At 37.0% G+C, this 16,548-nt stretch overlaps 1 protein-coding gene across 7 annotated transcripts in view; it reads right to left on the reverse strand.

The window, feature by feature from the left end:
• The window catches only part of PCYT1A (phosphate cytidylyltransferase 1A, choline), a 44,412-nt gene that overhangs the window by 20,254 nt on the left and 7,610 nt on the right, over window positions 1–16,548 (reverse strand). For 4 of the 7 annotated variants that reach the window (XM_033121944.1, XM_033121912.1, XM_033121937.1 and 1 more), the window contains exon 2: window positions 2,822–2,948. In XM_033121944.1, coding sequence (XP_032977835.1) covers window positions 2,822–2,938 — 117 coding nt within the window. In that variant the 5' untranslated portion in view covers window positions 2,939–2,948. Of the gene's footprint in view, window positions 1–2,821; window positions 2,949–6,112; window positions 6,239–7,883; window positions 7,991–16,548 lie in introns of those variants that run through there. The other 3 variants (XM_033121921.1, XM_033121928.1, XM_033121949.1) reach the window with 2 other exon arrangements.

Here is a 16,548-nt window from a genome sequence, read left to right on the forward strand (position 1 = left end):
TGAGAGGTTCTTAAGAGCAAGGTCATCTTTTCATCTTTGTATCTCCAATTCTAGCTACCGGCACAGAGAGGTTCTCAATATATATTGACTGAAATGACATTATGAGATCTATCTTCATAAAGCAGAACTGTGGCAAATCTCCCCCCGAGTTTATGTACTTTGTGACATACTCATACATATAAATATTAAGATAGGCTAAATATCTTATTCTTTGTAAATATTTTTGTGATGCTTTTGATTGTACCTTTCTTTAGAAACATCTGTATCGGTAAGTAAATTCTTTATACTTAGAGACAAACTAGCCATAAAGTTATCACTTAATTTTTCCTCAACTCTTTTCTCTTTCTTCTATCCATTTCATCCTGACCCATCAACCCAGCTACCTAACACTTGGTGTTCCCTCCCATTCCTTACCCCACTGGCAAGGAAAGCACTTTTCTAAAGCTAATGAGCTTTGAACTCTGAAGCTCTGTGTTATGCTCATATCTCTCAAAGGGAAGGTCTTATTTATCATGTTACAATTCTAGGACCTATGCCATGTTGGTACATTGTAAGTGTGTGATAAAATCTTGTTTGCTCAACCCAAATGTCAACTAATGAATGGATAAATAAAATGTAATATGCAGTATATGATGGAATGCTATTTGTCAATAGAGAGAAATGAAGTACTGATACATGCTACAACATTAATGAATCTTGAAAACATGCTCAGTGAAAGAAGCCGGCCACAAAAGACCACATGGCGTATGACGCCATTTGTATGTAATGTCCAGAATAGGCAAATCTATAGCTACTGAAAGTAGATTCGTGTTTTCCAGAGGCTGGGGAGGTTGAAAGAAAATGGGGAGTGATTGCTAATGGGTATGGGGCTTCTTTTGGAGTGATAACAATATTCTAAATTTGTTTGTGGTGATGATTGCACAACTCTGTGAATATACTAAAACCCACTGAATTGTATAGTTTAAAGGGGTGGATTAGATGATCTCAAAAAAGCTGTTAGTAAAAAAGAAAAAAAAAACTTCGTTTGCTTTTGCTACAGAGTTGAAAGGGGATCAGAGATAGAAAGTACAGGTATATAGTGGGAATGACAGGTTATTTAACAGATACTCCTCATTAGGATCGGTCCAGCCAGTTGAGTGAATCTTTAACCATTTGCCCATGCTAAACAGCCAGTGTGTACCAGAGAGGAATGTGGAATAGGTAACAAGTCACTCAACTGATTTGTGACATGAATATATGAAGCAAAGGAATGTAAAGCATTGAGATTCCTCAGATCCTAAAGACCAAGAAATTTAAATCTTCTCAGGGCCCATTCCACTAAGACTGGCCTTTTTTGCTCTATTCTGGGTTATGGGGATTAGCTGAGAGTATCACCCACTTGGTTATAACTTGTTCCTACTCCCAGTGAGATTGCTGAATTGGTGCCCACCACCATCTTTTACCTAAACTGTCTAAGAAACATTCAAAAATTAACAATGCCCTGTTTTGTTGACTACTGAGTCATTTTCTGAGTGTACTTGCTTGATATGCAAATCATAGCCCCCTAAAGATGTCTACATGTTACTCTCTAGAACCTATGACAATGCTACCTTACATGGCAAAAGGGGCTTTGCAGGTGTGACTAAATTATAGAGTTTTGAGACAGGGAGATAACCTGGGTTATTCGGGTATGTCCGATGTAATCACAAGGGTCTTTATAGGTGAATGAGGGAGGCAGGAGATTCAGAATCAGGAAATGTGATGACATAAGCAATGGGGGCAACTAGAAGCTGGAAAAGGCAAGGCCACATTCTCCCCTAGGACCTCCAGCCGTGCCTACACTTTGGTTTCAGCCCTCGGAGACCCATCTCAGTCTCTGACCACCAGAACTATAAAATAACATGTCTGCATTGTTTTTGGCCATTAAATTTGTGGTAATTTGTTACAGCAGCAACGTGAACAAATACACTTGCCCCCGCCAATGTCATCAGGCTGGAGCGTTCACATATGCCTCGTATTTGTGGAGTCCAGCTGTTTTTATTGCTCAAGACAGAGCATTGGTTTGGAAAAATTGTTAACTGTGCTAGAGTGGAAATGTTTTTCTTTTTGGGCTATGAAGCTCCAGAACTAACCAATGGAAACTGCAGTTTGATCAGTGGCTAATGGTCCATATAGGTAAAGAAAATACAGAAACATGCAATTCTATCACTGGGATTTTGAAACATGGGTTTCATAATAATATCATATATCAACAATAACTTCAATTGTGTGTTCGTTGACATGTTCTTTAGGGGAAGCTATAGGAAGAGTACCAACCTGAGACAGGATGAGCAGTTTGGAATGGGTCTTTTATCAAAGGCTTGGCAGTCGTTAGAAATACAAAGATACCATCACAGAGATAAAGGAACATAAGGTAGGCAGTAATAGAAAAAGGCTCTCATCTAAGATATAACCAGTAATAGAGTGGATAACTGATATGGGAGAAAAGACCGTAAGACACAGAAAACTAAACACCATGAGATGATATCAAGATCAGATTACTGTCTGGAGCCCCAATTTCTCTATTTCATTACTTGAAATTTGATCTTTGGCCTAATATACAACACAACATCCAAATTTTCCTAACATTATTTTTTCAATTCCAATGTAAAGCTCTTACAACTGAGCTGTGAGTTATAATCTGGTGAGAAAGTATAAGATTTCCAACAACTGTGAAAATACTTACTATTCTTTCTCTCCATTATTTAAGAAGACTTGTAACACTGATATCATCAATGCTATATCAGTTCTCTACCCTCCCCCGCCAGGTTAAGTGTACAACAGAAATCTCTTCCTTACTTACAACTGCACAGCGTGTCATTTTTGAAGGAATTCCATCTTCCTCTGTTGCCCCATTGGGTCCAGGTGCCTCTTTCCTCCTCTTCCTTGTGTTGACTTTGGCTGAACTCTGTGCATCCATCTTATTTTAACTGGTCATAGAAAGTGAAAAAAAATTTTTGTCTCATTGGGGTAGAAAAAAGTCTGTCACCAGTATTTCAGACATGTTAACACAAATTATATTCAGCAAAAGATCAATTCGATAGCCCATATTTCACAAAGATGAGCCAACTGCATCTGGCAAAAACAAAGCTTCACATAACATAGGCTCTAATAGAAACACTGAAATGCTTCTGTGTGGAACAATGGCCACAATGAATCATCGGACCTGGGAAATTATTCCTCCTGACCAATGAAGCCTGTATACCGACTGCTAATTGCGTATCGTGACTGCATGCAAAAGACTGGAATCACTTGGCTAAGAAAGTTGGTTATACAGCCTTTACCACTACCCCTTATGTCATTCCCCAAGGAAATGGAAAAGGTATGTCTTTGGTGCAGATGCAGAAAAGAACCTTTTTTAAGGAATGGCCATCACCAATTCCTGGTTTAACAAGGCAGGGATCTCTTAACTCTAAATGTTCTGTAGATTTCAGAGACCACTCCACCAGGGTTTGAGCTAACTGTGACATTAAGTGTACTGTCACGTTTAAATGTCCTTCCTCTTCCTTCTTCAAACCTCATTTTCCCTTCCTCTTTCAGAGTGTTAGCACCTTAAGCTTATTCAGAGTCCCCAACTATTAAAACCTCACCTAGGCTTCTCCTTCCCCTAAGAAAAATGTATTACGGTCTCATTTAACAGAGAGCTTCTAGTAACTAGCTATCATATAAAAGTTCTGAATATGTCATGGTTCACATTTAGATGTTGGCTTGTGCTACTTCTCCAACCCCCTGCTAGGATATCTAGATTTTTCTTGGGTAACATAATTTGCACACATTAATTTCTTGATAGTGATGAAATTTTAGGCATCAACCAGAAATTGGGATAGAGGATAAAGTTGACTTCAATGGTCAACTGCCACCTTTGGCCAAGATATAGGACAGAGAGAGGTGGAAGAAAAGATCCGCAGAGCAAAGGTGGAGAACAAAACAGATGCCCGACAAATGAGGCCATTCTAGTCTGCCTCACTGCCTTTAATAAGCCCTCCTGAATAAGGCGTTCATCTAAGCACCAGCAATTGTGCCTTACTTTGTCCTCCAGCTACATTCCAAATGGCAGCGTGACAAGATCTACAAGAAACCTGACTTAATTCTTAGAAACTGAAGGTGACTCCCTAGGAGTCGTGCCTAAGTAGTAGGATGACTTGAAAAAATGTGAGTCTAAAGCGAAAGATGAACACCACCCAGAAACTTCCTTTCATCACAAATGCAAATTCAAACGGAAGAAGGGTACTCTACTATACATTTAACAAGTTTTTCCAGTGATGATGATCAGAGCCTTTCTTCATGATTATTAATTATTCTTTCAAAATATCCAGGTCAGTATTACTACTCCCATCTCACTGGTCTGAGAGGCCTGCTAAGAATGCCTAATCAGTCCAATTAATCTGTTTCTAATTTGCATAGACAGGACTTCGCTGTAAGTACCTGTTAAATTCCTCTCAGCGTAGGTAGAAAAAATCCATTCGAGAAATGAAATCAGCAATCTGGTGACAGGCAGCTCAAGGTCAGGTAGTCAATAATATTAAGGACTTATTGTGGACAAGGTACTAGAAAAATTGTAAAGCAAAAGCTATTTTCTCAAGAAGACTTAAATCAAGGTGAGGAAACCATATGTTTAGGATATAAAAATACTCCTTAGGATTCTAAAAATCATTGTGGGAAAGTCTGTTGAGGAACAGGATATTTACACAGTTTCAAAATACCTCCCCATAGATTACTTATTAATTACAAAGGGAAAAGAGTTACCTTTATAGTGAAAAAAATCTCTTAGCTAACGTGATCAAAGTTAACTAACATCACCAATCAAAGTTAACTAACATCACCAGTAATACTCCTGAGGTAAGACACCAAGGACTTACCCTGCCATAAAAGGCATAACCTGGGTGGCTGGTTAGCTCAATTGGTTAGAGCACAGTGCTCGTAACACCCAGGTTGCTGCTTCGATTCCCACATGGTCCAGTGAGCTGCGCCCTCCACAACTAGATTGAAAACAACCACTGACTTGGAGCTAATGGGTCCTGGAAAAACACACTGTTCCCCAGTATTCCCCAATAAAAATTTAAAAAAAAAAGCATAACCGGTATGGATTCATGAGGAACAAGCAGACAAACTTTAAAGGACACTGTACAAAACAACAAGCCTAAATTCTTCAAAAAATGTCAGCCGTGAAAAACAATGAAAGGCTGATGTTCCAGGTTAAAAAACCAAAAAAATGACAACTAAATGTAGTGCAAAATTCTAGATTGGGGGAGAAATTGTTATAAAGAATAGTTATTAGGACAATCAGTAAAATTTGAATATGGGTTATGTATCAGATAACAATACGTATCAATGTTAAACTTCCCGAATTTGATAGTTTACATTGTATTATGCAAAAGACTCTCCTTGTTTTTTTAGGAGATATGAGTATATGCTGACGTATCTAGAAATAAAAGGTCATAATGTCTGCAACTTACAATCAGCAAGAAAGAGAGAGAGAAAGGAAGGAAGGAAGGGGGGAAAGGAGAGAGAGAGGGAGGGAGAAAAATGTGTATATTATACATATAAAAAAGGTAAAGCAAATATGGCAAACATCAATGTATGACTCTAGACAGGGTATAAAGGAGTTTCTTTTACATTCTTACAACTTTTCTGTAGGCTTTACCTTTTTGTTCAAAATAAAAAGTTTAACTTTTAAAATGCTCTATAATAATTTCTACACAGATAGGCCCTCATATAAGATTGTCTTTTGAGGTCTCTAGAAACTGATTCCCTCTCCTTCCTGACTCTTTGAATCAGTATGCATAATATACATATTCCAAGAAGTCTATTTAGTAATCCAAATGTCTTGCACGGTAGATAACAACAGCAACAGTCATGATATTCGCTATCTTTTTTGAATACTTACTATGTGCCAGGCCTGTACTAAGCAATTTATATACACATTATTTTCATTTAACCCATATAATCTGAGAAGCAGGTATTATTAGCCCCAATTAACAAATGAGAAAACTAAGGATCAGGGAAGTTAAGCAACCTATCTAAGAGATCACATAACTAGTAAGGAGGAGAGCCATGATTGAAATTCAGACTTGTCTCATTTCAAAGTCCTTACCACTGTATTCTGATGTCTCCCAGAAATTCCAGATTTTTAAAAAGAAGCTGTCTCATCATCATTACTGCTGCTTCCTTCAATCAAGAACATTCTCTCTACAGCATGAGTCCCTTATGTTTTTGCACACATAAATCATAGCAGTCTAACTGAACAGTGAAATAAAAGGTCACAGTTATTTAAAGGTAAACAAGGTCCCAGGACCAATCAAATAGAACTGACGTGGCTACCGGCCTGAATCAGAGGCTGCCTGATTTGTCAGCTGTACAGATTTGTAGATCTTTCCTACTAGGTAGTTTTGCTGGGATTTCCTGATAAGCAATAAAGAATTCTTTAATCTCTGCTCCTACCTCTCTGACATTACAAATAGGTGATATTTTAAAGGCACTTGTACTTTTCATTCATGATTCAAAACAATTTTAAGGGTGTCATAGTAAATCAAGGGGATAAATGCCATGTCATATTCTCACCAGTTATGATCTATAACTGCAAATTAAAATTCTTTAATGTTTAATAGAAAAATGCTTAACATGTCCAAAGACATGTTTATAGGAACATCTCAGAAGTCTTTGCTCTGTGTTTGGCAGAGAGGGGTATGCGTGCTATATTTTCGCAGCTTTACTAAAGTATAATTGACAAACAATAAATTGTACATACTTGAAGTACATAATTTAATGAGTATATATATATATATATACATATATATATATATATATATATATATATATCCGTGAACTCATCAAAATTAGGATCATGAACATATCTATCACTCAAGTTTCCTCATGCCACTTCGTAATTTATCTCTCCCTCTCCACTCGGGTTTGCTTTGCTTTTTTGTTTTATTTTTTCATATTGTGTCAAATACACATAACATAAAATTTGCTTTGCTTTTTAACTGCTTACTTGTTGAAGTACTGAACCATCTTGTCATATGATTCAACTCAACCAGTCAAACAGGTGGTGGATATCATTTTACTAGAAAAAAGCAAAGGCTCTCCTCCTAATAGTTAAATACTGTCAGTGTGGTTTTCAAGATATTCTAAAGCCAGATTAATGTTTGCAGTTGCTAGATTTTGTGACACTGGATCTATTCCACTAGATTAAAAAAAATCATACAAAAAATAAAATATCACAATGAGGACTCAAGGCAAGAGAAAAGAGTTGTCTGAGTAGCTATTTAAAGCTAAAGTAAAATTTCCAAACATAGAAAGAATCAAGAATACTGTATTATTAACACATTACAAAGGTCTTTGGTAAAGAATAGTAATACTAATACATTTTACCTGTATTTCAGTTGAGTACATATATTCTTCGACAAAATCTCTCCATCTGCCTTATATAAACACCTCTAACCAAATGTCTATGGCAGTATTATTCAGTATTTTTTATCTGTGCTCCATTTTGAGAAATGTAAAAATCTTTAACATTAGTCTGTCAGCATAACATAGTGATGAATGCCCTAAAATCAGATTGCCTAAGTATGAATTCTATCTCTACCACTTACGAGCCACGAGAACGTGAACAAATTCCTTAATTTCTCCAACCCTTACTTGCATCATCTAACACATAAGGTTGAAATGGGATAATCCATGTAAAGCCTTAGCTCAGTGCCTGGCACACAGTAAGTACTTGTAAATATTAGCTACTGTTATTATTTAGTAGTCATAGTTGTCATTGTCTACCTTAAAGCCTATCTTCTGTGTAGCCCCTATATCCAAAAAGATTTTGTCAAGTTTTCCCCCTATGATTACTATTATTAAAAGTATATACTTACATAAAAGTATGGTAAAATATGAAGTATGCTACATCTTCCCTATTCCTACGCAACCCGGTTTAAGAATCACTGTTGTAGCAAGAACTCTTCTAGAGTCTGATGTTAAACTACGACAAAGAAAGAAAAGAAACATTACTGCCATTGCTACTGCTCCTCACAGTGAGCAATTATATACCACCTGTATGCCTAAACACTTCAAAAATGTTAAAATTCTCTGAATATTTACAACCCATTGACACAGGTATATTATTTTTATCACTATTTTACAGATGAGGAAACTGAGCCACAGAAGATAAGGCCACATAGCTAGTATGTGGCGAAGCTAGAAATCACTTTTAAAAAAAAGAAAGAAAAAGAAATCAGATTCAATCAGCTTAGCTGTAGACCGCACATCCTTAACTATTATTGTATGTGACACAGGAAGACACTTGGTAATTATCTCTAAATATTTAAATGCCTGCTATGTTGGATAGGGCAGACACTTATTCTGTGAATGCTCAGACAATAGAACATGGATCACTGGTTGAAAGATGCAGAGACACAAATTTTAACGAAACATAATAAAAATCTTTTTTAGGAACAAGGTTATTTGAAAAGGGACTGCGTAATCTCAGGAGACGTTCCATTTTGGCACACCAGGACATTTAAAGCGGAGGTTGTATAGACACACATTTATTCATTTTGCTGGTCATAATCCTGTTAATACTGATCTTTTTTTTGTTCCAATCTGTTAAAAATATTTCAAATCTTGACCACCACCTTTATTAGCTACTTATCACAATTGTATGTAATCTATAAACTTGAAAAGCGTGGTTTTTATGTCTCCATCCAAGTCATGGCTGAAAATATTGATCAGGATAGATACAAGGTGTGATAAAAAAATACAGTGAAGGTTTAAATAAAAAAATTTATTATAGTAAAAGTCATATTGCCTTTAATCCCCCTCAAAATACTCCCCCTCACTTCAAACACACTTATCCCATCATTCTTGCCACTTTCTGAAGCAGTTCTGGAAGTCCTCTTTCGTGAGTGTCTTTATTTCATCCTTCAGCATGACAACGCTCCGTGTCACACATCGCTTCTAGTACAGCAATTTCTGTCAAATAAAAATATTACAGTGTGTCCTCATCCACCTTATTCACTGGATCTGGCACCATGCGACTTCTGGTTCTTCCCCAAAGTTCAAAATGATGATAAAAGGTAAATGTTTTGAATCGATTAAGGACATCAAGGCAGCCACAACAGCACAACTAAAGACACTCACGAAAGAGGACTTGCAGAATTGCTTCAGAAAGTGGCAAGAACAATGGAATATGTGTGTGTTTGAAGCGAGGGGGAATATTTTGAGGGGGATTAATGGCAATGTGTATTTTACTGTAATAATTTTTTTTTAATTTAAACATTCACCATATTTTTCAATCATACCTCATATATGTCCCCATACACCCATGTGACATACCATTAAAACACTCTCCCCTCATTGAGAACGACCCTTACTAGTCTTTAGGTTAGTACAGTGTAAAACACAGTAAAGTTTATCTTTAGAAAACAGAATAGAGAATATATTTAGAATTCATAATGATTTAGGGTATTCAATGTAAACCTGTTTCACTGTACTAGCTATTACATAGCCCACATTTCTCTACCACAGTCCCTGAAATAGTGATGATAACAATTATAGTGATTATAATGATAGCTGATACTTACAGAGTGCTTCCTATATGCCAGAAAGTTATAAACCTTTTACTTATATTAAATAACTTAATCCTCACAACAATCCTATGAGGTAATACTATTATCTCTATTTTACCGATGAAGAAATTGAGGCACAGCTAAGTTAAATGACTTGCCTGAGATCACACATCTAGGAAAGGGCAAAGCCAGGACTTGAATGCAGGCATTCTGGCTCTAGGTCTGTGTGTTTAATGACAATGTTATGTTGCCTAGTAAAAAAATGGTCAGACATGAATTTAACCAAAACCACTTACGAAACTCTGGTCATATGCTACACTGAGCCAAGCAGGAACTTAATTTCATCTTTCAAAAAGACTGGGCTCCCTTCCCACTGGGCGTATCACTGGCAGACTACTCAGGAACTCCAGGGGCTTGTTTTGGTTTGGGCCAGATTAGAAGAGTAGAGAGGGCACTAGACCAGGAATCATATAACAAAAACTGGATTTTAATTCTAGCTCCCTCCAGTACGTTAACCCTAGGTTATGGTAAGTCCCTTGACTCTAAGAGTTTCTTCATGTGGTTAAGGAGGGTTGTAATAAAATGTACTTCATTTCTAAGTCATGGTAAGGTTCAAATGAGAAATTAGACTATAAAGAGATATTAGACTATAAACTCCCTGATGTGGTAGATAATTGTTGTTTGTCTTCCCCTTATTCAATCCACCTATTCTGAAAAGAGCCCATTTTCATTTGGTCTGTGTGAGCTTCACCCTCAGCCCTAGCTAGCATCAGGCCGCATATGCAAACCCTAAACCAACTAGTACATCAGTACTGGAAGAAGGATGGAGGGGAGGGCAATGATAGGTGACCTGAGTTAGTCCAATCAGAGTGACTTCAGGACTCACCAGATGGGAAAGCTTGGACAAAGATTATCACTTCTTTCTTTGTGGATTTCAACATGGAGACATGGCTCTAGGAACAATCGCATAACAATCTAGTGGCCAACCGATAACCAGGAAGAGAGCCTTTTTCAAAATAGTCAACAAAGAAAAAACAAAGCTGATGATCTCTATCAGATCCTGAACTGTCTAACTGCCAACCAAGACAATCCCCTTTTTGCTTAAGTCAGTTGAGCTGTGTTTCTTATCACTTGGAACCACACAATCATAACTGACGCACCCAATATGTAGCAACGATCCCTGGCACACAGTAGGTGTTCAGTAACTATTTGAATAAGTGTAGTATGTATAGAAAACCACTTTGAAATTTTCAAAAGCACTATATACATTACTGTTTTGTTTTGATGGAAAGGGGTCAAGTACTTGTAAATGTATAAGTGTATCAAAGATGGCGCAACAAAGCTCCCATCCTGTCAAAAGCATTTTCCCTTATCTGCTTGCACAATTCTTTATCTGCTTACATACAGTTCCTCCATTTTCTAAAAATGACTTTTGTGTCTTACATTATATTTCACATTGTACTTTAAAGTGAACATTACACATTAAACTTAAACTGAAGTCTTAAGATCCTTTGGATTTAGAACAAACATACCTAATACTTTTTGGTTTTTAATGTAAAACACTTCTGTATCTTATCCTCTTTATTCAGAGATGTAAAACACCAAGGTCACAGCCATTCCTTAACAATAACCCTAAAAGATTTTAGAAATTATAGAGATTAACCCTCACATGTTTCCTCTAGAACTACTACTAATTTTAAAACTTTGACTTTATATGTCTCTCAAGTTTTTTCATTTTCACTGGCTCTCTTAAACCATCCCCATGTTCCCTCACATCTACTCAGTTATGCACCACAAAAGCATATATAATAATTTAATATTTAGTGCCTAAAATGATGGAAAAATTACCCCCCGTTTCCCTAAAGTTCTAATAAATGCCTGCTGGGACACATCAACTTTGCTGTTGAGAAAAGGTTAGGTGGGAGGAAGAGGTCACCCTGAGGATAATAAATACATGTTGGCTTTTTAGTTCATTATACTGAAACTTAGCTGGCCCTAAAACCACACTACCTTCACAACATTCGCAATTGCACAGTAACCACTGAACACCGCCAACAGTGAGGATCAATACCTCCCAAACTCGCCATTTACGATAACCGCACCTTTGTAATCAACCAACACCATTCAGGTAAAGGAGCAGTGATAGCCCTGAAAATGGAGATGGCTTTACATACCCACATTTAAAAGGGGAAAAAATACACACAACACACAAGCTGGCTTAATATCAGTTTGTCCAGTGGGCAATAGGGTTCAGAAAAGATGGCAGCTCCTCAAAGCCAATACAGTACAAAATCAAAATGGGAATGAGAAGCTTCCAGCCATAGCACCCACATTAATTAAACTGGGATGAGCCACAGTGCAAGTACTTAGAGAGAGAATACAGAGCCTTCCTCAGGAGTTCATTAGGGTGGGCCCAAACTTCCTGTTTTCTCAGTGGTTTATCCTCCAAAACTGTTTGTCAAGAGAAGCTACAGTAAAAGAGAGACAAAGGAAGCTGGCACCAGAATGCAGCATTTGTAAGGCCTGGTCTTACCAACACTGCTACCTATTTAGTCCCTAGTCAGTAGCCTCGTCTTAGTCACTCAAACTCCCCACTCAACCAGATTCTAAATACGAACAGAACTACCCACACCACCACCAGCTACCACCCTGCCTGCTAAGTGCATTAGTGTCTCCAAATTGCTTTCAAGATACAGAATGCAGTATTGTGCCTGTGATTTTTTACTCAGACTCACAAAATCTGCCTCCACTTCTGCTGACTCACCTCCCAGTACACACTGCTTGCTTTGTTCTTCCATGTTCCTTCCAACAGATGGCTATTTGGATGCATCAACTTTGCTGCTAAGGAAGTACAGAGAATAAGTTGGAAATGTGTGTGGGGGCAGAGTGGTGAGAAGATACTGAGGATAAATCCAGTCAGGTCTTTTTCCAGTCTGAATGTCCTGAAGGAGACAAAATCTGGGCACTGGCATGCATGGCATGCACGAGTTTGGGTTTTAAAGATGAAAGTCTCCTACTAGTGCAGTTTTAGGGACTCCCACTCAGTCCTCTTTATTCTCCTTTCTTATTGTTAGATCTAGTCAGCACACCAGGGTGAAAGAAGAAGTGGACTCTGCTTCTTAAGCTTTGCAACAATATAAATAGCAGTAAGCTGCAATCACATATACGCTTCAAGTTTCAAATTCTAATTCAAATTTGACTGGTACTACAGGGAATTATCTGCAGAAAGAGGAAACAAAATTTTCCCTTTGCATTCTATTCCTGCTTCCCCCTCCTCTGGGCCTACATTATCTTCCTCAGGAAAACCTTGTGCTCAGTCATTTTCTACTGGCACACCCATGTTCACTTCCCAAGCTGAGTCAGTCCGCATACTTCGTATTTGGGATTTTTACCTGCTTGTGCCATGTTAAAGCTTAATAAAGTGGCGTTCTAACAAGCATGGTTAGAGCGCATCCAATACTCTCGGTGTTAATCATGTCATCTCAGGCCCTTTCCACAGACAACAACAGGGCAGTCACATCACCCCTGGTGTAAAGGCCTTTGAAGCTGGAAGCTTGAGAGGGGAGGATATATCTAATCCATAGCGAGGAGGAGGCACGAGATTCAAGAACCATCAGACATCCAAATCAGAGGGCAGCAAACCACAGCTCACACACCAAAAATGGCCCACTGCCTGTTTTTGTAATTAAAGTTGAATTGAAACACAGCCATGCTCATTCACTGATGTATTTATTGTCTATGGCTGCTTTTGTGCTACAACTGCAGAGTTGAGTAGTTGCAACAGAAACTGTATGACATGCAAAGCCTAATATTTAATATCTGGCCCTTTACTGAAAAAGTTTGTCAAGTCCTATCCTAGACGAAGTCAGGACCAGGTTTATTAATAATGTCATAGCAAATTCTACCTAGATTATGCAAATAGTTCTAAAGTGGAAGATACTTCTAGGAGTAGGATTATATCAAGAAATTGTACCATACCTTTCTGATACAGGATTACTTCAGTTTATGTCACTAACAGTATGTCACCACAATATATAGAATTAAGTCAAAAAAAAAAAAAGTCTGATTTGAGAAATTCGAAATGTAAAGGTAAATTTCACAACATGACCTGCACTGACATTACTTTTAAAGCAGAGCTCAGTGTTACTCTTCAATGTTTGAGGCCAGTAAATTGCCACATCTAAGATCTTAGCTTTGAACTTGATCTCTTCCCCCTAATTTCTTCAGAAAAACCCTTATTCAACAAATACTGAGTGGGCACTTAGCCTGTGCCAGACTCTTGGTTAGCCCTGGAACCAAATAAAGCTTATATTTGGGCCTGGTCACACAGTAGAATATTTAAGGAAAGAGATTATCTTAAAAACCACAAGGGACACTTGTCATAGTTCTTACAGTTGAACGTGCTCTGCCAGTGTTCTACAAGATTCAGTGAGTAAACCCTATGTTTAAAGGCTGTGTTCTTCCTAGAGTGAGTTATGGAACTTATATGTCTAAAGCAAGGGCTATGATAGATTCAGGGAGTCTGGGATTTGAACAAAAAAATTTATCTTTACTTTTGCTAACCTTGGCAAATTCACCACTTCCTTCAATTATGAACCTAAGTTGCAACAGTAATAGTAGATTTAGAATAACAGACTTCCTCACCAATAAAAATAATATATTTTCATATCATATTACACTTCTTACAAATATCTTGTTTAAACACATGATCTTTAAAAAATTATTATAGTTTTAAGACCCACTGATAGTAAACATTATTTACTATATTAATAAAAAGCATATATAGTGCTATATCACACTTAAAAATATTTTGATAACTATATTTCAACATAATCTGTTTCCTTTATAATTCCATGTATTTTATATTTTGCATATAAAAATACCATTCCAAAAAGAGAGTTCACAAGGTTTCACCATACTGCCAAAGGAGTTCATGACACAAAAAAGATTAAGACTTCTGCTCTAGAGCCAAAAAAATAAACAAATATAATCACATCTAAGGTAATTCTCTATAAATTAAAAAAAAAACTACATACTTATTTTCTGCTAAGTGCCATACACTCATTTTGTTCTCTAATATAGAGCAAAGACGGTATGTCACTATTTTTAGCAGCTCTCACTTCAAATAGTAATGAATGTGATATAACAGCATAGGGAACAATGGGTTCCCCTGGCTCATTGGTAGTCATTCTAGTTCACACATAAAAAGCTTCAAACTAATATAACTTTCAACTTTCAACAAGAGAGTTACCAAAAGAAAAGAGGAAAAAAACAAACAAAAGCCTGCTATATTTCTATCTACTAATCTGGTTTGTGAACAGTAAATTATGGGCAATTCAATTAATTTATTAATGAGATAATGTATGTAAACTAATTTCACACAATGTCAAATATATTTTAGAAACTCACAAATGGTTTCTTTTTTTTCTTCTGGAGTGGAGCTCTGGCATATAATGCAAAATAGATTATGTAAAAATTTGTATTCCTTGAATTTACTGACTGAATTGCAGAAGGGAGTTAGGATTTAAATTTTGCCACAAATATTCATAAAGCAATTAACAAAATAACTCAAACTTCAAACACGTGTCCAGGTACCCGTTTGATAGGAATATGGTGAAAAGAGAAGTTTGGGACTAGAAACAGAGAGGTTCAAGCTTAACAAAGAGGAGGTGCTGGAAATCACCCTCTGAGCAGATAAGCAGAAGGGTTGAGCCTAGAGCCCTGATCTCATTTTCTCTTTCCTAAGTCATATTGCTTTTCTAATGTGACTCATGTGGTGATAACGTAAAAGATGTAAAAGCAGCCACAATCCTGAGCAAAAAGGAACTCTCGAAGTCCACCAATAATTAGCAAGTACTCTGAGTTTCAGGTTTCTCTAACTGAAAAAATTCCCCCCAAAAGTCATGACTTTTAGAAAAATTTAGTCTTTCCAATTTATTTTAGGATAACACAAATGTTGGTGAAAGAGAGACCTATTTCTGTTTGATTCAGAAGTGGGAATTACCTGTGTTAGTAGAAAAGCCAGATATCTGACTTCAGATCAGAATTATGCAATAACAATAGCAAACTATTATGCTTGCTTTTTCTATATTTCATAAATTAATTTTTATCAGCATTTGTAAGATGGAGAGGTTATTGAACTCCCTGGGGGAATCATGTGGTTTACACATTCCATGAGATTGTTCACAAAATTTGGTGATTATCACTATTACACTGCAGATTATTAAAGGGTTGCTTACCCATAAGTACAGTTACCTCTGTCATTAGAAAATCTAAAACAAGAGAAAGCAATAATTCTTCTCACAGTCACAGAGTAAGTCAATGTTAATATCAGATAAAGTAACCCAGGACTTCTGAATCCAAGACTCTATCTGACTAGATCATTCTTCCCCTTAAGGGATCAAATATTCAAAGGGGAAGACCCCAAGAAAAATAAAACCTCACCTGTTTATGGGAGGAGAACGCATAGGCTGAAGAAGGAATAAAGTTCATTCTTTATCAATCAGGTCATTATACTGGTTTTCGAAGGTAATTTGCAAAGAAGCGTAGGTCAAAAAGAATTATTTCATTCAGCAAACACAAAAGACCCCAAAGGCAGTGCTGCAGTTCCCCAAGCCTAAATGTCTTCTCTTCTGTGGTCAGTTACCTTGAAGCATATATTCTCTTCTAGAAAGAAATTCTTCAGTAGTTCCTTTTAGTTATGTAGAATGTAAGCCATGTACACACCTAATGTTCTAGAAAAAGATGTAACTAGCTATTTTTTAGCTAAACAAAGGCTATGCATCAATCCCAGCTTATTCCCATTCAAGAATCTTTCTGAACTCTCTTCCCCATCACAAAGTGTGTACGTGTACAGGAGGTGGGGCTGACTATTAGGTTATCAGTTAAATACAGTGTCTAACAAGTTAAAATTACCTCAAGCTTCTTCTGTTAGATATTAAAAAAAAATTGGGTGGAATATAACTCAGCCATA

The sequence above is a fragment of the Rhinolophus ferrumequinum genome, chromosome 2 (genome assembly GCF_004115265.2).
Source record: "Rhinolophus ferrumequinum isolate MPI-CBG mRhiFer1 chromosome 2, mRhiFer1_v1.p, whole genome shotgun sequence".
NCBI classification, from domain to species: Eukaryota; Metazoa; Chordata; class Mammalia; order Chiroptera; family Rhinolophidae; genus Rhinolophus; species Rhinolophus ferrumequinum.